The following is a 23,230-nucleotide window of genomic DNA, read 5'->3' as shown; positions in this document are numbered from 1 at the left end:
TGTCAAGGGCCAGCTACTCCCTCATTTACTCGGCGGCATAACCTTAGGCAAATTCTATACTCCTCTGGGCCTTAGTTTCCCTGACTGTAAAATGAAGCTAATAATAGGTCGCTGTGATGATTGACGCAATGCACGTAAAGTGTTTAGCATAGTCTCTGGCACAAAGTAATCCCCCCATAACATTAGTCATGGTCAATATTACCATTATTATAAGCCAGTAGAATATGAATATTTAATGAAATATACATTATGTTTCAGATAGTATGCAAGATAATTAAGGGTTTTTTTTTTTTTCAAGTTCCAGGTAACTATTTTCTATGTGCAAGATGGATAAATCCTTCATTGTTTGAGGTGAGTATTAATAAGCATAACCGTGTTCTCTCCCCACATATTCTTCCTGGTATTTTTTTTTTTTTTCAAAGACTAGCTAGGTACTGGGCTGGGTAACCCCCTGGGCTAATCTCGTAGAGCAGTTTGAATGGTCTTTGTCTGATAAGATGGTGGTGGCCTTCAAAGGGATTTGTGTGTAAGAATCAGATGTGGAGGGCCAAGATGAAGTCCAGTTAAATGTCAATTAGTCATCAGGGAAATGCAAATCAAAACCAGAGTGAAATACCACTTCATACCCACGAGGACGACTATAATAAAAAAGTCCAAGAAATAAAATAAAATAAAAAAGACAGACAACAATAAAGTGTTGCAGAAGATGTGGAGAAAGCGGAACCTCCACGTTGTTGGGGGGAATGCAAAACGATGCAGCTGCTGCGGAAAACAGTTTGGTGGCTCCTTACAAAGTCAAGTATAGAAGTTACCATATGGCCCAGCAATTCCTCTCCTAGGTATATACCCCAAAGAATCACAAATGAGTACTCAAAGAAGTACGTGGAAATGCATGCTCATGGCAGTGCTATTAACAATAGCCAAAAGGTGGAACAAGACAGATGTCCATCAACTGATGAAGGGATAAACAAATACACAGTCCATACAACGGAATATCATTTGGCCTTAAATAGGAATAGAATATTCGCACACGTTGCAACATGGGTGAACCCTGAAAACATTACGCTAAGTGAAAGAAGCCAATCATGGAAGACCACATATTATATGATTTCATTTATGTGAAATGTCCAGAATAGGCAAATCTATAGAGACAGAAAGTAGATTAGTGGTTGCTTAGGGCTTGGGGGCAGAGAGGAGGCCTGAGGAATGACAGCTAAAGGGCATAGGACTTCCTCTTGAGGTGATGAAAACGTTCTAAAATTGATGGTGGTGATGGTTGCACAACCCTGTGACTATACCAAAAACACCTGAATTATATACTTTATATGGATGAATGGTGTGTTATACCAGCTTTATTGAGATATAACCCCCAAAAGGGTAGAGAATGAGTGAAATACGTCTCAGAGGAAGACAGGCTTGTCTAGTAGGAGGAGGGCTGTCCCTTGGAGCAATGGACGGAGATAGTCAGGGGGGCCAGATGTGGCTCGACGTGAACTAAAACCACGGGCGAGGAGTGAGAAAAGAAATGCCCAAGAGCTGCAAACAATGATTAAAATCTATTTCTTCCTTTATCCTTTAAAATAAGGTCTGCCGGTTTTCTTTCTCCTTGCAAAAGAAATACATGCTCACTATGGAGAATTTAGAAAATACAGAAAGGTAGATGGGGAAAAAAAAAAGAACCCTATTCATAGTCCTACCAACCAGAGATAATCACTGTGAATATTTGGATATATTTCCTTCTCGACTTGGCTCTCCAGTAGGCTTTTATGTTTAGTCCTCTAAAACCTATTCTTCTTGAGAGGCAAGTTCACGGAGTTCTTTTTGGTTCTCCGAGTACATTATTCGCGTTAGAATCCACGGTGCGTTTGATGAGAAAAGCACCCGAGAATAATGAAGCGAATGCAGGTTCTCAAAGAACTCTCGGGGCCCCTGGGGGTGAGGCAGTCCCCACGTTCAGGAGAAGAGAGAGCCGGGCTCTCGGCACACTGGTGCTACAGGGTCGGCCATTCCTTCACACAAAACCTTCCACAGACTGTGGGAGGGAAACTAGACCTCGGTCTCCCAAGAGAAAGTTGGGTTTTTGAAAACAAATCCAGATGCACTATTTTGCAGGCTAGAAGAAAGCCTTTCAAAACTGCTGGAGAGTTAATGAGCTTTTCAGAAGAGCCGGACAACAGGTGCTAATGTCCTCTGACATCACAGCCCTGACAGCAGCGAGTGTGACAGGCGCAGTTTACCTCCTACCGAGTTTACTGGGCCTCTCTCATTTCCCCTCTTCTTGGTCATTCACTCCTCAACTCCTTCTGGCCTGGGAATGGGGGGTCTTTTGCTTTTATCTTTCCTTGAATAAAGCCCCCTGTCCCTCTGCTTATAATCTTAAAAGGAGGCAAGGTGACTATTTCCATTTCTCTCTTTAAAGAAAGATGCCTGAAATGGAATTAGGTGACATATTAATTACCCATGTAGGACTCAGTCCAGATTTCTCTTCTTTGTGCTAGTAGCCCACGACAGGCAACAAAACAACCTCCACCCATGAACTAAGGCAGTTTGCTCAACGGAATTGTCTCTAGGGAAAAGAAAAAAAGATAGACCGTTTGGACAATTAGTTGCCCGGGATGGGAAAAACAATTTGATTGAAGGGAATGTTCTTTGATTCCAGTTCTACTTTATTCTAATACGTGCATGCCAAACATACCACTTGACATATAAATAGTAGAGCCTAGGGCTCTCACTTAGGTCGAACCCAACACTTGCTTACAGCAGTGTGCTCAGGGGAAATAAAAAAAAAAAGTCTCTTCCTAGAGCTTTCTATTCACTGTGTTAAACGTGGAACTAAGGGACAGGGCCCCTTTGCGTGCACGAGCCATTTTGAAATATTGCAGCTGGGTGCACGTGATCTCCCCTGGAGGGCTCCCACCGTCCTCAAGAGGGGCGTCCCCTTCTCGGGTCGTGGGGGAGGGGAGTCCCTTGGCTTTCTTGCAGTGATTTGCTTGGGCAGGCATCAAAGCGGTACTAATTGGAAAGCACTACAAGTAAAAACAGCCTTTCATCCCCAACTGCAGATCCTGAACTTTTCTCCTTTATCATTCAGGTTCTTTCTTTCTTAATATAAAGTAATAGGAGCTCATTATTTTTTTAAAAAAAAATAATGGAAAACCCAGAAAAGTGAACAAACTAAAATAATTATAAAGGGAATGACGCAGGATCAGGTTTAATTCTGCGGCAGAGAAACGTTCACCGTCTGACCCGAAACTCTCATTTCCTGCCATTCCGAAGATTAGCCCGTACTTTTTTTCTCGTGCACTTCCCTTTGCCTGGAACATCCTCTCTTCCCTCCTCCATCTGTTGAGTTTCTCATCTCCCGCCAAGGCCCGGCTCCAGAGTCACCTTCTCCAAGAAGCCTTTCTTGACTTCTGCAAGGGGGCCGCTGCCTTCCCCAGCCGTGGTACCAGCACCCTTTAGGACACAGCTTTGCAACGACACTTGCCCCCGGTGTTTGAAAATTATTTATTTGTGTGTCTTCCCCCTAACTAGGCTAGGAGCGCCTCCTATTCATCAGAGCCTAATCCGTACACAATGCTTAGCGTATAGATGGTGTTGACAAATGGTGAAAGAAGTAGCGTCCTATTTAGGGCAGAATGACTTGTACCAGACTCAAAACTCGTTGATTCACGCAGGACATACTTTGTTGTTTTGTTCGGAGGGTGGAAGGCACCACTGAGCTTACAAAGCTGCCTAGCCCAACCAGAGCAGCAGTCTGAGAGGGAGTGGGAGTGAGCACTGATTTGGGACCAGGGAACTGAGATCGGCTTTTGTTCTTTTCTTTCTAGGTCATTTACTAGTGTCGCCTAATCCATCGCCCCTGTAGACCAAGTCAGAGGGGGAGGGGAGGAGGGGCAGCGCAGGAAGGGGAAGGGTGGGGTTACAGAGATGCAGGCGGAGGGACTGTGCCACTTTCTCACACGTTAGCAGTTGGGCCATGATGGACTATTCGACTGAAATGCAGGGCTTAGAAAAAGGACAGAGTGCTCCCGCAGTCCACCAAACTTTGCGGGGGGGGGGGTGCGCAAATGACATGGTAGACAGCATCATATGGGAAGCAGTGAAGGAGACATTCAGGAGGCCCAAGGAGGGAGAGGCTGCTACTGAGAAGGGCTGAAGATATTAGGGCTGGCAAGGGCTACGGAAATCGCATTGCTTCTTTTCGGGTTGCTTAACTTGTGCATCTTGTCCTGCCCTGTTTTAAATTCGATGACAGATATTTTCAGTATTTCTACCTTAACGGAACACTGAATCCCATTTGCAGGCCACCAGTTGAGTATTAAATTGCCTTTAAATTGGACTAAGCTATTTCTAAGATTAGTTGTGTGTTGCAAACTACCCAGTTGGGGGCAGACAAAACAAACAGATGACTTCTGAATGCTACCAAAGGAATACTGCATTTCTTTGTGTGTTGTTATTTTAATAAGGCAAAGGGCTTTTCAACTCATAATCAGATTCAGACAGCTTGCTCCCAACCTCCACAGACAGAAAGCTACAATAGGGTTCCTTTCCAATTATCATATTTTTAACCACGGAGGATGGAGCTTGGGCATGGGTGTGAGGGGTGCTGGAGGCACATGTATTTTTCTGGACAGTGTGAAGTGCTGTGCAGGACATACCGAGAAATTTATAGAGGTACTGACACTCTGCCAAAGCAAGTCCTGCTAATAACATCAGACTGCAGGGGCCGGGGCATGCAGCAAGAGATCATCTTAATCCCCAAGTCTCCCCTCTCCCTAAGAGGGTTTACAATGCCTATTGGAGGGAGTTAACTGAAATCAGACACTCTCCTGTTGTTTTGCTTTCTGATTCTTCAAGAGAATTCAGGAGGAAAGGCTCTGGCCTTGGACTCTAATGTTCCGGTTTGTAAGAGATGGGAAGCATCATGGGGTAGGCTCGTGTTCCCAACACCCAAAGGAGTCCTGCCTGACCACCACTTACTCAAGCCAACAGGCTACGTAGTTTTTCTTATTACGTTTTCTTTCCTTTTGTGCTTAGCAACAAGTTCAGAAACTCATCTAGACCAAGTGCCAAATCTGGGTGCCCAGCCAAGAACCCGCTCATCAATTTCTTTTTTCCTTGGAGGAATCAACATCACAGAGCCCTCCCCTGTCAGGCAATAGGGCATGGGTCCCACAAGAGCCCCAGACAGAGGCCATGGCAGCAGGGCCTGGATAAAGTAGGGCCTCCTACTTACTCATAAATGGGTGGTCTCAAAATGGGCCTGGGCTGGTGTGTTTCATCTGAACAAACTCTGCCTATGATTCTGTGACCAATTCATATACCACCTCCTCCGTGAAGGCCCTCTATAACTCCCTGGGCAGAGGCTCTCACTTTTCCTGTAGGCTGCCTCTAGGGATAGACTCTGGACATCTTTTGCACTTATAAAACCATTTTGGAATTATTTGCATTTAAGTCTATTTCCACATCAGACTGCTTTGGAGAGCTGAGATTGTGTCTTGATTTTTGATGCTCTGCACACATTCTGGCACATAATAGGTATTTCCTAAATGTCTGCTGAGTTGGCTAAAGCCACATATATGAAAATACATATTATTGTACAATATTATACAAATATATTACATTATATTACATTTATAACATATAAATGTCATTTATAATTTAAAATTCCATTTATTAATTTAATTTTATTTTAACAAAATTGTTTACGATTTTATTTTTAAATAATCACTACACCCAGTGTGGGGCTCGAGCTCACAACCCTGAGATCAAGAGTTGCATGCTCCACTGACTGAGCCGGCCAGGCGCCCCTCTTATTAATTTTAAACTAATAATTATGTAGTATAATATAATACAACACATTTACATTGTATTTTATTTTTGTATGTCATTTATAAATAATATAATTATAAATTATATATAACCATATAATTTATATTATATTTATATAATTTTAAATATTAATATATTAGTAATTATATATCGATTCATTATTAATATAACATTAATATGTAATATATATTATAATAATACAATATAAATATAAATCATTCACTTCAGCCCAATATGCAAGGGGTTTCCCTTAGTTAAAGATCAATGACAGGTTAATTTCTCAGGTGGTTTGGGCAAAGTGTGAAAGCAATGGAAAACAACAGACAAAGGAAAGTCAGGGGTTAAAGGAGGTCTGGAAAAATGACCAAATTTTGTCTTCCCAGAATGACAGAAACTTCCCAAAGTTCCCTTATATTATAGGGAAATGGGTCTCAAATATTTTGGTGCCAGGACCCCTGTGGCAATTTGTAAATATGTCCACAAATTCTTTGACACTCCTTCCTTCAAGAAGTGGAATTTAATTTCCCTCCCCTTGAGTGTGGACTAGAATTGGGAACTCACTTCTAACAAACTGATGCCAGAATTGACAGTATGTCACTTCCCAGACTAGGTCAGAAAAGATATCACAGCTTGCTCCTTGCTCTCTTCCATGGATTGCGTTTTACTGGGGAAGCCAGCAACCATGCTGTGGGGACACTCACGAGGTCCATGTGGTGAGGGACCGAGGCCTCCTTTCAAAAACCAGCACTAACTTGCTAAGTGAGCCACTTTAGATCTACACTTCGTATGACTACAGCCCCAGAAACTGACCGAAATTTCTTTAGAGACTGACAACCACCCAGCTAAGCTGTTCTCAAATTCCTGACAGAAACTGTGAGATAATAAATGTTGGTCGTTCTGAATCACTGTGTTTTGGGGTAATTTGTTATGTAGCAGTGGAGAAATAATATAACTCCTTTACACTCTTAAAAATGAATGAGGGCGCCAAAGAGATTTGTTCGTACGATATGTATCTTTTGATACTTTCAGTTTTAGAAATTAAAACTCAGGGAAAAAATATTTATTTATTAATTTTAAACTAACAATGAGCCATTATGTGTTAACATAAATACTATTTTTATGAAAAAAATAGTGAGGAAGTGATATTGGTTTTGCCTTTTTAGAAACTATCTTTAGCCTGGCTTATTAGGAGACAGCTGAATTCTCCCATTGGCTTCTGCATTCAATCTGTTGCAATGTGTTGTTTTGGTTGAAGTATATAAACAAAACCCAGGTTCACATGGATATGTAGCTAGCAAAAGGAGCATCTCACAGACTCCCCTGAAAAGGGTCTCTGGGACTTCCTGGGTGCTTGAGTCACACTTTAAAACTGTTGCTACAGGAAAACTAGAAATCCATTCGGTTGGAAGTCAACAAAAGAGAAGAAAATGGAACTTCCTGAAATGCTTCTTGGGAGGATTATCTCTCAAGCACCCTTACTGCCTTCTCTCACTCCAAACTGGATCATATATGACTAAGAGTTATCACTGCAAAAGTAAGTGGATATGAATGGCATAATGTAGCCTACATCTGAGATGTTGCTGATTTCAACTCTTAATTTTCCATCTATAGGCCAGTCTCTCCCAATTCCCTCAAAGTCATCAGGAAGCAGAGCTCATGTCTGGCTATTCTTGAGCCAGTGGCAGGCTTGGGGACAGGTGCAGTCCTTTTGGGAAGGCACCTCTCCCAGATTTGTGTTGGGATTCCCATCCAATGTCTATTCCTTATTTGTAACCATGAAGCTAGAACAGGGGAAGAAGTCATCCGGATGAGGGGAGGAGGAATGAAGAGAATCAGAAACAAACTTCAATTTAGTCCCCTGACTGCTGTCTTAAGAAACAGAAACTGAATCCTTCATTTTATATACTTACAAGAGTGTATAGAATGTGCAGTATGTGTATATACATGAGTGTGTCTTGCCAGTTTCTCTCTGGTGAACTTGACCTGGACTGTTAATAATGGGAAAGCCACAAGCGAAGCCATAAAGCTGTGAGACCAGATCACAAGCAGAAAACGTTTTGTTTAATCAATAAATATCTTGAATAGAGAAATCCATTCCACCTTGTTTTGCTCTGCTGGATATCTACATAGGGTAACTTTACATTTAAATATGGCTTAGATATAATATGGTATCTTTCTTCTCTGGCATTGACAAATGATAGAATTTAATCAAACTCTACTCAAAAGAACAAAATAATGTGTGTTTAAGAAGCTTCACTCCAAAGGTTTTTGACCTCACAACACAATTGCTAATTGTACGCTGAAATAGAGAAAAAAAACCCTCTCACCTCCTTCGGCTGGATAAGGTTTCTTCATGTTCTACATGAGCAACTTTTAATACCTTCTTGTCAATAAACAGATCTTCAGGATAATAAGCAGATCTATATTGGCGTTGTTGAGACTGGGCGCATAACTTGCCAATCTGAAAAAGAAATGTAATATAATTATACGATACTTTCACAGATATGATAGTAGAAACAAATTCTGAAATGCACTTCAATGTCTTCCCCCAATTTCTTTTTAAAGAGCAGAACGAAGCTATTACTGGAGTCGAAAAAGGTGATAGGCTTCTAAGGCAAAGAGCCATCTGTGAAAAAGAAGGCTGAAGACTGGCGGAGGCGGGGGGGGGGGGGCTCTGAGCACAGCCTATTCAAAGGTTTCCTAAGATGAAAAATGCTTTTCCTCTATAGTGAACTGCACATTTGAGAGGACCCTCTACAAAAGACTTAGGCTATTGATACCTGTCAATGGCCCTTGGTATTTATACGAATGAAGAAGTTCGCAAATGGGAATTACAAAGTTTAGAAAGAACCTGTGCGGGAGGTGAGGGGGTGTGAGAGATGTGGAGAGTAGCCTGTTAATAGAGCAGCCTCTCATGCAGAGAGTTCTGTCAGAAGACCCAGGGTAGAGTACTCTGAAAAAGGCCAATGTAATTGCTCATCTGGCTTTCGTAAAAACGCCCAAGGGAAGGAAGAAGGCAAGCCAACGAATCAATCGCCAGTGTGGTCAGCTCTGAATCACGTTATCATTGAACAAGGCCAGGGCCGGGAGTCCTAAAGAACACAGGTGCTCCAGAAAGCCTATCTCCCCTCCTCCCTCGCTCTTTCCCTCCCTCCGCCCTTCCTTCCTCTTCCGTTCCTTCCTTCCTTTCTCTGTCCCTTCACTTGTTCATTCAAAAGTACTTGTTGGATGCCTCCCTTGAAAGCTTAGTTCTTTGACACTCAATGATTAAAAGATGGCATCAGCTTTCTTATCTCAATTCTAAATGATGTGGTTCAATTATTGTAGGTTTCTATTTTTGCGCTTTCAGACAAAAGCCTAAAATGAACTTCTATATGAAAAAGTATGGGGGCGCCTGGGTGGCTCAGTTGGTTAAGCGACCGCCTTCAGCTCAGGTCATGATCCTGGAGTCCCAGGATCAAGTCCTGCATCGGGCTCCCTGCTCGGCGGGGAGTCTGCTTCCTCCTCTGACCCTCCCCCCTCTCATGTGCTCTCTCTCTCTCTCTCATTCTCTCTCTCTAATAAACAAATAAAATCTTAAAAAAAAAAGTGTGTATTAACACGTCTCCCTTATGCCAGACACTAAGCTAAATGTTATCACCCCCATTTTAGAGGTGAAGAAACTGAGGTTTGGGGAGGTTGTTACTTGCCTGTGGTAAATACACAGTGGATTCATTGTCTGACTTCAAAGCTTACACAATATCACCTCCCTAGAAGACGATGCTTGGTTTCCAGTTACTTATACTCTCTCTCTCTCTCCCTCTCTTTTTTTAAAAAAGGAACTCCCAGTCCTCAAAAACATAGCCAACATAGCCAAGGTGAATATATAGATTGTATACTTTAGGAAAAATATTAGAAATACCTGGTGAAGACAGAGGTTCTATCTTTGGTACTTCTGTACCTCCATGGAATTCAGACTGAATTTTGCATGCTGTTAGGCACTCAGTAAAGGCAAATTAATTGAAATGAATGGAAGGAAACTCCTAGTGTCAGGCCTGGCACGCCATTTTACTGACAGGCCACGGGCTGCATGTGGTCATCCGTTTCTGGATTTCTCAAGATGGCCCCCATAACATTTAGGAAGCTATCTATGTCTTTCTAAAAGCAAAAATGGCATTTGGCTTGTATAGCTTTGGCACGTTTTCCATATATAAATCAATTCTTGAATTAGAACAAAAAGAATCTTAAGTCAGTAGTGGCATCATATCCACTGATGAAAGACAGCGCCTATAGTCTGATATTCAGACCAGCTATTCTCAGTAGTAGATCTTAACAGGAAGGAAATGAGAGGTGCAGACATTTTGAAATATTCCGCTTGCCTGTGAAATGTAGGATACTGAATTTTGCAGATGTGTTTATGAAATGCTATTTGACTCGGGCAGATATTAACTTCAAATAAAGAATCTGTATTCTCTGAGTTTACCCGAACTGACGGTGCTTTAGGCGAGGGGGCTGCCTGGCTGGACTGGGGAGTTTGGTTCCAATCACTTCCAAAGTTTACAAGGCAGATACAAATAACTGAGGGCAGACCGTGCGTCCTAAAATTATGTTCATAGACATATACATGTTTACTTTGTCACACAGCCGGGGAACATTTGTGGAACCAAACCTTGATCTCCGCTCCATAAATCTCTATTTATTACTCCGTGAACATACATCAGTGTGAGAATCTATTTCACCAGGATCAAAGTATTCTTGGCACATTCAGGAGCACGAGACACATTCTCTTGACCGACACCTGTTCCAAAGCCAGCACCAAAATCAAAATCGTTCACACATCTTTCGTGGTAGCTTGTCTACTCACAAGCCACAGCTGTGAAACCTGCCTCCCCATTGAAAGTCTGCCCTTTGTATCTGTGAATGCTAATTGGGCCACAGCAAGACTTTAAAGTTTCTAACCCCCCTCACCTTACTGGAAAGGGGGTGCAGCGAGGCAAAAGTAGGAAGGTTAAGAACAAGTGAGAATGTAGCCAGTGTGACTTTTCTTCCCAAGCCACCCAATGTGGCATTATCAGGCAGACTCCCCAAGGCTCCGTGTGGGGTAAGGGGCAAACAATGGTGTCCTGCCAATGTCCCCAACCCACTCCCATCTGAAATCTGCCACATCTTATCAGATGGGCTGTATTTTCTTCCACAAATCTACCATGAAGCAAATTTTTCACATATACAAAGCATTTGTCAAATGTAGACCCTCCCCCCTTGGGGCTCTTCTCTCCACATCTTTTACCTCCACATTGTCTGAGCTGTAGGTGAATATTATGAGCTCATTTTGAGAGGTGGCCACAAAAAGAAAACATAATTTACAAAGAAACGCAGTATTCACATTAAAGAGGTCCTTTCAGCTTTACACTCGGGCAACATCAGGCAACGCCTGGAGGCCTGGGTCTCACGCTACAGCCGCACTTGCTGAAGAAGAAGCACCAGCCTTTCGAGTGGCATTTTAGAACTCCAAGTCCTGCCCAAGAGTTTGGGACTCTTAAACAACAAGTGCGATCCAATTTCCTCCCACTGACTAATGTACCTGGTCAAGGGTGCTGCTATCTTGAAATTTAGTTAGTGCCAGTGGATTTATTAGACAGGCGAGTGTCTCTATCAGTAGACCTGGAATAGAAAATCCTTTCATTTTCCACGAACTGTGATTCCTAACGGTGCCTTTATTCATGTGCCAGAACCTATGGCAGGGAAAGCAACGGTGCTCTGAGGTGTTACAAGACTTGAAACCTAAAAAGGCAGGGCCTCGGGGTGCCTGAGGGGTGGGTGCAGTCGGTTGGGCACCTGACTCTTGGTTTTGGCTAAGGTCACAATCTCAGGGTCATGGGATTGAGCCCCACATCAGGCTCTGTGCTCAGCGGTGGAGTCTGCTTGGGATTTTCTCTCCTCCCCCTCTGCCCTTCCCTACCGTGTACTTTCTCTCTCTCAAATAAATAAATAAATCTTAAAAAAAAAAAAAAAGAAGAAGACGAAGGCAGGACTTCTGACCATACCCATGGTCAGAAGGTCATCCTAGCATCCCTAGGATTCTTTTCTAAGCAGGGTCCTGAGAACTGGCTTTGTACAAGCATGAGGAGACTATACCACTAGGGCAGCAATGTATGGTGAAAAGCCCAGGAGACTTGGCCTCAAGAGACCTGGCCTACAACCCCATTTCTACCTGTCACCCATAACAAGCCTTCCTTTTGACCTGGTCCCACAGCTTCACTCCACCTGTCACTCGGGTCTCATGCAAAAAAGGAAGATACAATATGTGAAGTGCCGTATTTGATTCTGAACTCCTCTGAAAAAGAAAAAGGTGAAAATGACTTTAAAAAAAAAAAAGATTTTATTTATTTGAGAGTGAGAGAAAGAGCGGGGAGAGGAGCAGAGGAAAAGGGACAAGCAGACTCCCCACTGAGCATAGAGCCCCGCTCCGGGCTTGATCCTACGACCCTGAGATCATGACCTGAGCTAAAATAAAGAGCCAATACTCAACCGACTGAGCCACCCAGGTGCCCCTGAAAATGACTTTTCAAGTAGAATATGTTACCAAAGATTTTGAAACCATGCAAAGCATTTGGTTTGAGGCAGTTCACATAGGCACCCCATAACTGACATGTCAAGAAATGCAGATACCCCATTGGTTAAAATATAACTATACTGATTCTCAGGCCCCATTTGCTGTTGGTTCTGGAAACTCTCAGGCGACCAAAAAACTCAGACTTGATCTCTCCCTCTGAGTGACTGAGCAGAGAAAGTCTATGTTGCAAGTTTCTCAATAATACTAATACTTCGCATTTGTAACATAATAGCTTATTCCAGCCTCCTGCCTTACTAATAACTTCTCCAGCCATTCTCTGTTCTTGATGATGAGTTCTACAACCCTCTGAGGCATATGGACCTGGTATTGTTGACCCCATTTTAGAGATAAGGAACCTGAGGCTCACAATGGTTAAGGAACTGAAGCAGGATGGCAGAGCTAGGACTTGAACGCACATCTGCTTACTCCAAAACCCAAGCTTATTTTTTAAAGATTTTATTTTTAAATAATCTCTACACACAACGTGGGGCTCTAACTTACAACCCTGAGATCAAGAGTCACCCGCTCCACGACCTGAGCCTGCCAGGTGCCCTGAGTTTTTGGTTTTGATTTTTCCCCCATGCCAGTGATTTCTTGACAGAAATCAAGACACTAGGCTCTGGGCTTCCCAGTATTGAGTGTGGCCCAGCTTTGCAGTCCTGTGGACATCCCGTCCATAACTGGAGGAGACCAATTATTATGAAGGATTAAAAAACATACTTTAAAGAAGGGTTAGTTATTAAAGATAAGCCAAAAACGGACATCCAATTCTAACCAAAGTTTCAGGCAGTGTTTCTAGTGGGGTGATTTAAACTCTTTGGCCTGCCAGGTAAGAGTGGATTAGTAATCATCCTAAAGCACTGGATGTCCGGTTCTGTGGGCGAGGTGGCTTGCTGCAGGCTGTCCCTGGACCTTGACTGACTGCTGAAGCCAGATTCTTGCATTGGCTACAAAATCTGTAATTCCTACGATTTAACCCAGGTCTAGTCTGATGTCTGGCCCGACTATATTCTTTATAGTTTTCCCCAACTGGAGATTCCTGGTTGATCCTAGGGCTACAAAAAATGCAACAGTTTTAAGCCTTTAGCTCCAATAGCCTAAAAGAGAAAATGGGGGAAGAGATGCAAATACATTAAAGAGTATCTCTGACTCTCTCCCACTCTTAACTAGCCCGACAGATCTATTTTTGTGCTTGGTTTTAAAAAACCAGATTAAAAAAAATAAAAACAGATGAAGGAAAGGCTACATTTTTTCTTTTTTTTTTTTCAGAAAGTAAACTCTATGCCCAACGTGGGGCTTGAATTCACAACCCTAAGATCAAGAGTTGCAGGTTCTATTGACTGAGCCAACCAGGCACACCAATGTTTTCTTTCTCAAGAAATAAGTAAGAGGTGTGTGTGTGTGTGTGTGTGTGTGTGTGTGTGTGAACTTACATGGCCCATAACAAGAGGAGGAAGGGGAGGGAGAAACAGAAACAGAAAGAGAGAAGTTCCCATTAGTGAGTCCGTAGAAGAGCCACAGACACCTCCTACTGCCTGGGAAACGCGACAGCCTTTGAGGAAGAAGATGGAGGTCTCACAGAATGGTACTAGGTGATCAGCATATCTCCTTCCCTCTCAAGAGCTGTTCCCGAGGTCACCAAGACTTGAGGAGCTCTAGAGGATCTCTGCAGTTTTATTTAATTACAGAATAACTTTTCTGCTAGAATCCAATGGATTACCGTGGCCCCAAAGAGTGCTTTTCTGAGAACGGTTGCTTAATAATTGGTGTAAATTTAGTTTGGGGTCGTCAGTGGATTCATCAGAACCCTGAAGAATTAAACATGAAACTTCCTCTACGGTTATGCAATTTAAATACCAACTCTGATCCCGTGGTCCGCTCTGGAGGAGTATTACCTGTGGCATTTGTTTTAGGATACCTTGGGGGCTAGGGGATAGGGTGGGATGGGAATCCCGTAGGTTTCCAGCGGAAATAAAATGACGAACTTCAGTTCATTCTGTTGAATTGTCTATTACTCTGTTGTTCAGTTTCATTTAATTAAATCTTAAAAGTTTTAAAACAAAACATATATTGAAATTATGTGATCTACAACATAAACTTTTTAATAGTGGTAACCATGCTCATTTAACAATTCTACAGGTATAATAAAAATGCTAATATATGTTAATGTTTAGTCTGTGGTTAATGTTTTGTCTTGTTAATTTCCCCAGGGCTTTTATTACTGATTTAAATCTGCCACACTACTCAACTGATTGCACTGCTTCCACAAACTGCATGAAAGTAGCTCAAATGAATACTGATTAACAGAAATGAACAAACATTTGGCTGGGCAAACCATTCTTATTATATGCTTGTAATCATTACATACATTTTCTTACAATGAGATGGGCATGGCAGGCATTTTCCACTCATTTTTCCTACAAAAAATATGCATATGAGCATTAAGTTAATTTATAACCTTGTACTTCAGGAAGCACATCATTATTAATTAACTATTGATTGATCTGGATATAGGGCACAGAGGATAATGAACAGACCTGGTGACAATGTAAGCGTTTTTTTTTTTTTTCCTGCCACAGACATTTGGCTGTGACTCATCATTAATTGCTTGACCATTAAAATGAAAGTTGCTAATAAACTATAATGCATTATGAATCACGCTATTTTAGGAAATCAGGTGTCATTGTGTGAACCTTCCATTCAAGTCATCTATTTTTTCTTTAAAGATTTTATTTATTTATTTATTTGTCAGAGAGAGAGAACACAAGCAGGGGGAGTGGCAGGCAGAGGGAGAAGCAGGCTCCCTGCTGAGCAAGGAGCCCGATGTGGGACTCGATCCCAGGACCCTGGGATCATGACCTGAGCCGAAGGCAGATGCTTAACCGACTGAGCCACCCAGGCGTCCCTGAAGTCATCTCTTGAAATAAACTGGAATCTAAAAAAGGGGAACTTGTCCTGCAGATCAGTCTGCTGTTCAGTGGAACTACAGCATTATACTATAGCGAAAAGAGCACACGATTTGGAGTCAGGAGACCTGGGTTCTAGTCCCATTCTCTTCCTGTTTCAGTGACTCTACACAAGTCCTTTAATTTCCTTCAGCTTTCTCGTCTGCAGAGTGGAAATAACACTGCCTGCCATGCCTAGCAGCTGTGTGAGGAGCAAAGAAACTAGGGGGTGAACGTGCAAAGTCGGCCACATCCAGACAGAAACCCGGCTCATTCATCCTGTAAGTGGGGACTGCTCACCTTCTGCAGCTTGCCGTGAGTGTCAGCATCCTGGCTCCGCTGGTCACGTACATTGCTAGCTGTAAGTAATACTTGGAGGAGACCTTTAACTGGGGACTTTTGGAAGGCAGCAAAAAGGTTTGATGAGATTGGGTCCCCACTCTGAGCGGGAAGCACAGTGAGTCTGCCGGCGTTGTCTGCACATCCATCACACAGTCTCTTGTCTTTGCTCTGGGATACCTAGACTATCCCCTTCTGTTCTTCAGGGCCCCGATTACTGATTTGGTAATCATTTGGTGGCAAATCATCTTTGCTGGTTATCTGCTGTCTCTAACTTGCATGGCGATGGATGCTATGGGGCTGGGAAACAGGTTTTCTTTCTTTTTTCTTTTTCTTAAAGATTTTATTTATTTATTTGACAGAGAAAGATATAGCAAGAGAGGGAACACAAGCAGGGGGAGTGGGAGAGGGAGAAGCAGGCTTCCTGCGGAGCAGGGAACCCCATGTGGGGCTCAATCCCAGGACCCTGGGATCATGACCTGAGCTGAAGGCAGATGCTTAATGACTGAGCCACCCAGGTGCCCCGGGAGACAGGTTTTCAATACCCTTTTGTGGAAGGGACTTGGCATTTTACTGATTTATATTTGCCACAAGTGGATTCTGAGTTGAAAAACAGAATCCTGCACGTGTGCCTCACACTTCTTATGCAATACCAATCCCTTCCCAGGACTGGGAGCCCAGGGCAGTATTTCTTAATCACATATGGCCAATATGACCAATATGGTGGGGGTAAAAAGAGAACTTCATGTAGCCAAAACATTCAATGCTGAATTCAAATACCACTCCTCCAAAAGCACTCCTCTGCTTGCATCCCCTCCCCCAGTGGAAAGGAATAATCACCTATCTACTCAGTTGAAACCAAAGCATATCTGATTTCACCCTCTCTCTTATTTCCCTATGTCCAGCCATTTAAGTTTGGGGCTTTTTCTGTTCTTATAAATCACTTTTAACCCTGTGCGCTTTTCTTCATCCTCAGGTCTAGGATACCACTAACTGTCTCTTAGAACAGTGCTTCTCAAACTTCAATAAGTATACAAATCATCCGGGAGTCTTACTCATGTAGATTCACATACAGTAAGTCTAGGGTAAGTTCTGAGATGAGCCGCAAGGCCCCAGTGTGGTGGTTCTCAAAGTGTGGCCACCCCAAATGAACAGCATCAGTATCACCTGGGAACTTGTTACACACGAATGCAAATTTTAAGGCCCAGCCTTAGACCTACTGAAGCAGAAAGGTGGGGAGTGGGGTCCAGCCATCTGGTTTAACAAGCCCTCCAAGGGATTCTGATACACACACAGATTGGAAAGCCAATGCCACATAGATCATCCCAACATCCTCTTAATTGGTCTCCCAAGCTCCAGTTTTGACCTCCCCTGGATTCATCCCCTCTAACTGTAGTTCTCTGAGACCATCTCAGGAAGTTCTAGAGGTCAAACCTATCTCCATAATAATACTAAGACTTTGTTTGCCCTTTACACTCTTATTCCCTCAGAAACATAAAAAGGGATTTTCCAGAGGCTACATAATGTGTAATGAAATCTTTGCCCTGGAATATGTGTTTGTGCATTCTAAAAGTTTCTAAAATAGCTGGTTTAGGGGACAAATACATGCACTTTTCAGAGGTTAATTTATTCTCAATATTTAGTGCTCTTACTGGCTACTTAGGTGATGCCTACTATAATCTTTGTTATCTCATTCTCATTTAATAAATTGTTACTTTGAAATCTAGAAGTTTTGTGTCTATGTGAAAACATAAGAAGTAAATGCACTTTGGGGCATGTGGGTGGCGCAGTCGGTTAAGCATCGGACTCTTGGTTTCTGCTCAGGTTGTGATCTCAGGGTCATGAGACTGAGCCCCGCCCTGAGGTCCACTTTCGTCGCAGAGTCTGCTTGAGACTCTCTCTCTCCCCCTACCCCTCCCGCTTGTGCTCTCTCTCTCTCAAATAAATAAATAAATCTTTTTAAAAAAGAAGTAAATGCACTCTGTAGTCATATCTGTAATATTTAGAAATACTTTTTGAAAAATCATCTAAGTTTTAAAGTTAACTAAAACTTATTATGGAAGAACTTATATGTCATTATGTATTTTAATAAAATTTATTTACAACATATGTTTCTGATATTTAAAAATGGCTTCAAACAGGGAGATTAGAAGACTCACTTGCTCAATCCCTAGTTGCAATGTCTAGGTCTAAAGATGCTAAAAGGTGTTAAACTGACCTATCAGAGTTCTCTGAATCATAGAAAGGTAGAACCTACACAGTAGATTGCAACCATAATTAAGAAACAAGAATATGACAAAAAGCTATCATTCCTTTGGCTGTATAGACACTAATAATTTATCTTACTGTGTCTGATGCAACAGAACATTTCAGAATAGCACTATAGTGTGACCTAAGGTGTAGTGTCATCTTGAAATCAATTATTCAGAGTTTAAAGAAAAAGGAATTAAATATTTAAAAGTAGATGTTATGAGCTATGTAAAAGTCAAAATTGTTTGTTATGGTTTTTCAGAAGAGAAATGGAAAGGCCGTTAAAGCATCGTGTGGGGCATGGTATTATAGTAGATGAAGAAGCACACACAACAGTGGAGAAATTAATGAACATTGCAGAGTTGGAAAGAATATCCAGTGGGGATATTGTTGAAGGCAGTCTCTTAAACAAATGGTGCTGGGAAAACTGGACAGCTACATGTAAAAGAATGAAACTGGACCACTTTCCTACACCATACACAAAAATAAACTCAAAATGGACTAAAGACCTAAATGTGAGACATGAAACCATAAAAATCCTAGAGGAAAACACAGTAACCTCTTTGACATTGGTGGTAGAAACTTCTTTCTAGATATGTCTCCTGAGGCAAGGGGAACAAAAGCAAAAATAAACTGTTGGAACTAAATCAAGATAAAAAGCTTCTGCACAGCGAAGGAAACAATCAAGGAATGGGAGAAGATAATTGCAAATGACATATCTGATAAAGGGTTAATATCCAAAATATATAAAGAACTTATCAAGCTCAACACCCAAAAACCAAATAATCCAATTTAAAAATGGGCAGAAGACATGAATAGATATTTTTCCAAAGCAGATATATAGCTGGCCAACAGACACACGAAAAGATGCTCAACATCACTCATCATCAGGGAAATACAAATCAAAACCACAATATCACCTCACACATGTCATAATGGCTAAAATCAACAACACAAGAAACAACAGGTGTTGGTGAGGATGCGGAGAAAGGGGAACCCTTGTGCACTGTTGCTGGGAATGCACACTGGTGTAGCCACCCTGGAAAGCAGTATGGAGGTTCCTCAAAAAATTAAAAATAGAACTACCCCATGATCCTTCTAGGTATTAACCCAAAGAATACAAAAATACTAATTCCAAGGGATACATGCACCCCAATATTTATAGCAGCATTATCTACGATAACCAAATTATGGAAACAGCCTAGGCGTCTATCAACCGATAAATAGATAAAGAAGATGTGGTATATATACACAATGGAAAATGACCCAGCCATCAAAAAGAACAAAATCTTGCCATTTGCAACAACATGCATAGAGCTAGACAGTAAAATGCTAAGCGAAATAAGTCAGAGAGAGACAAATACCATATAATTTCACTCATACATGGAATTTAAGAAACAAAACAAATGAACAAAGGGGAAAAGAGAGAAAGAGATACAAACCAAGAAATGACTCTTAACTATAGAGAACAAACTGATGGTTTTCAGAGGGGAGGTGGGTAGGGGGATGGGTGAAATAGGTGATGGGGAAAAAGGAGTGCACTTGTCAGGAGGAGCACCGGGTGTTGTATGGAAGTGATGAATCACTATATTGTATACCTGAAACTAATATTATACTGTATGTTAACTAACTGGAATTTAAATAAAAACTTTAAAAAAAGAATTGGTGGTATTGCTGAAAAAACAACAACATTGTAGAGTTGACACTGCCGAGTGTCTACTGGATAAAGAGTCAGTAGAGGAAATTATGCCACCTTCCAATGAAAGAAACTAAAGAGTTAGCTGCAAACATAAAGATGGGGGGTTACTATGGCCTCAGTGGAATTGTTTTTGCCTTTCAAATAGACAAATCTATAGACATGAACTGGATTTGCTGTTTTGCTTACGTTTATCCAGTATCAGCGCCAACTAATCATTGAAGAAGATCTGTAAGTGAGAGCTTTGGGAGAGAAACATGAGTAGTGCTGAAATCGTCCCGGTGTTGAATGACATTGTTGAAATTCATGGTTTATCCTCAAGCAAATGTGAGGACATTTACACTGATGGTGCAAAAGCAATGGCATGAGTCAGGGGTGTGGCACCAAACTCTGAGATGGTAATTATTGTATTTTTCAGGGCTAAGCACTCACACTTTTTTAAAAATCCGGTTTCAGGAGTGCCTGTGTGGTCCAGTCATTTGGGAGTCCGACTCTTGGTTTCACCTCAGGTCATGATCTCGGAGTTGTGGGATTGAGTCCCACGTGGGGCTCTATCTGCACTCAGTGTGGAGTCTGCCTGTCCCTCTCCCTCTGCTCCTCCCCTACTCTCTCTCTCGCTCAAATAAATAAATAAAATCTTTTAAAAATAAAATAAAAAAATAAAAAATCCAGTTTCATTTAAGAAGGAACTCGAAGAAGCAGTACAAAATAATTTTAGTAAATCTTGACCCTTGGACGACATGTCTTTTTTAATATTATGTGTGATGAAATGAGAAGTATGCATAAAGTACTTCTGTTACATACTGAAGTATGATGATCATCTAGAGGAAAAGCCCATGCGTGATTGAGTTGAGATGAAGCAGGCACTTTTTTCATGAAACATTACTTTTATATAAAAGACTGACAGACAAACTAATGTTATTTACACTTGAGTATCTGGTAGGCATTTTCTTTAAAAGGAACAAAATGAGTCTACTACTTCAAGGAAAACAACTGACACTGTTTGTAGCCAATGATAAAATTTGTACTATCAGCATTTCCAGTTTCACATATAAGGAACTTAGAAGTTGCCACTCCATCTTAACAACAAGAAGCTAAACAGACTGAAAAATCGACTCTTCTTGGACCCATAGGAGAAGGAAGGACAGAGGGACAGAGGGACAGAGGATAAATCACCGTCACCAAGACTGGAGCGATAAGACAGGCAAATATAGGGAGTCAGAGCTCAGCAGAGCAGAGAATCAGAAGCAGAAACCACCTTGGGACCCAGTGCTGGGGTAGGAAAACTGGAATTGTAATTGACAAAGTGCTGGAAGCTTAGTGCAGAAAACTCTGACAGTTAAAATCTTCAGGGAGACCCGGTCATAAGGAGGCCTCCACAATATTATGAAATTTACCTGCAGGAGCCTGACCAGATTCCCATAGTAAATATCAGAGAAAAATTCCCTCAGGCTTCCAGCAAGGAGAAGAAAAAGGAACCGTTTTGAAATACACCAGGGCACTCCATTCTTCTTAACAAGTCCTGCTCTAAGAAGAAACTAGTTAACCCAAGCCTAAGCTGCTGGGGTATTATCAGAGCCTAACTCACCTGGGGAAGGAAAATACCCAACTCTACCCCACTCTAGGCATCCTGCATCACCTAATGGGGGATAAAAACAAAACAAAACAAAAACACCTGTGAAGTTCACGGTCCAGAGGCATAGGCTCATTAAAAGATTGAGACTTAATCATAGAATTACAGAATGCCTATCCTCACCCTACACCTTACCACCACATTACTAAAAGCCTATTTATGGCAACTCTTTTTAACAAGTACATCATGTCCAGCTATCAAGAAAGAAATTACAAGGCATGCCAAAAGGCAAAAAACACAATTTGAAAAGACAGAGCAAACATCAAAACCAGACATGGCAAGGATGTTGGAATTATCAAACTGGGAATTTAAAACAACTATGATTTATTAATAATGGATAAAGAAAACAGCATGCAAGAAAAGACTGGCAATGTAAGCAAAGACATGGAAATCCCCAGAAGGAATCAAAAAGAATGCTAAAGAGAAAAAACAATAACAGAAATGAAGAATGGTTTTGACAGGATTATTAGTAGACTGGAGACAGCTGATGAAAGAATCTCTAAGCTAGGAGATAGAGCAATAGAATCCTCAAAGACCAAAAAGCAGGGGTGCCTGGGTGGCTCAGTCAGTCAAGAGTCCGACTCTTGGTTTCGGCTCAGGTCATGATCTCGGGGTTGTGAGATCGAGCCCCATGTTGGGCTCTACACTGAGCATGGAGTCTGCTCAAGGTTTTTTCCCCTCCCTCCCCCTTCCCCTCTTGCACACATGTGCACATGCTCTCTCTCTCTAAAATAAATAAAACCTTTTTTTAAAAAACCCCAAAAGCAAAGAGAACAAAGACAGAACAAAACAGAACAGAATATCCAAGGACTGTAAGACAACCACAAAATGGGTAACATATGCATAATGGGATTACCAGAAGGAGAAGAAAGAGAGAAAGGAATAGAAGGATTTGAAAAAATAATGACTGAGAATTTCCCCAAATTAATGTCAGACACCAAACCACAGATCCAAGAAGCTTAGAGAACACCAAGCAGGATAAATATAAAACAAAGGAACAGAAGGGACGCCTGGGTGCCTCATTCTGTTAAGCAATTGCCTTCGGCTCAGGTCATGATCCCAGGGTTCTGGGATGAAGCCCCAGTTGGGCTCCCTGCTCGATGGGGAGCCTGCTTCTTCCTCTTCTCCCCACTCATGCTCTCTCTCACTATCTCTGTTGCCTTCTCTGTCTCTGTCTCTCTCTCTCTCTCAAATAAATAAAATCTTAAAAAAAAAACAAAGGAACAGAAAACAAACAAACAAAAAGAAACCAAACTACACCTAGGCATGCCACCTTCAAATTATAGAAAATCAAAGATAAAGAAAAAATTGTGAAAGAAGTCAGGGGAGAAAAAAAACACCTCCCCTATAGAGGAACAAAGATAAGAATTACATCTAGCTTTTCTTCAGAAACCATGCCAGCAATAACAGAGTGGAGTAAAATATTTAAAGTGTTGAGAGAAAAAAGTCACCAACCTAGAATTCTGTACCCTGAAAAATTAACCTTTAAAAGTGAAGGAGAAGGAGGTGCCTGGGTGGCTCAGTAGGTTAAGCATCTGCCTTTGGCTCGGGTCATGATCCCAGGGTCCTGGAATCAAGCCCCACATTGGGCTCCCTGCTCAGCGGGGAGTCTGCTTCTTCCTCTCCCTCTGCCTCTCTCCCCAGCTTGTACTCTCTCTCTCAAATAAATAAATAAAATCTTAAAAAAAAAACAGTGAAGGAGAGGAATGCAAATCAAAACCCAATGAGATATCACCTCACACCTGTTAGAATGGCTAGTATCAAAAGACAAGAAATAACAAGTGTTGGTGAGGATATGCAGAAAGGGGAACAACTTGTGCACTGTTGGTGGGAATGCAAAGTGGTGCAGCCACTCTGGAAAACAGTATGGAGGTTCCTCAAAAAACAAAATAGAGAACTATCATATGATCCAGCAATTGCACTTCTGAATATTTACCTGA

At 41.7% G+C, this 23,230-nt stretch overlaps 1 protein-coding gene across 1 annotated transcript in view; it reads right to left on the bottom strand.

The window, feature by feature from the left end:
- Positions 1 to 23,230, bottom strand: part of GPC3 (glypican 3) — a 403,812-nt gene that overhangs the window by 129,588 nt on the left and 250,994 nt on the right. Inside the window, exon 4 of the mRNA XM_025852524.2 lies at positions 8,163 to 8,296. Within this exon, the coding sequence (XP_025708309.1) occupies positions 8,163 to 8,296 (134 nt within the window). The remainder of the gene's footprint in view (positions 1 to 8,162; positions 8,297 to 23,230) is intronic.

This window comes from Callorhinus ursinus, unplaced genomic scaffold (assembly GCF_003265705.2).
Source record: "Callorhinus ursinus isolate GAN/ISIS: 27379988/994484 unplaced genomic scaffold, GSC_fseal_2.0 scaffold33, whole genome shotgun sequence".
Lineage (NCBI taxonomy): Eukaryota > Metazoa > Chordata > Mammalia > Carnivora > Otariidae > Callorhinus > Callorhinus ursinus.
Note: the sequence above shows the minus strand (reverse complement) of the source record. Positions and strands in the feature narration are given on the sequence as shown.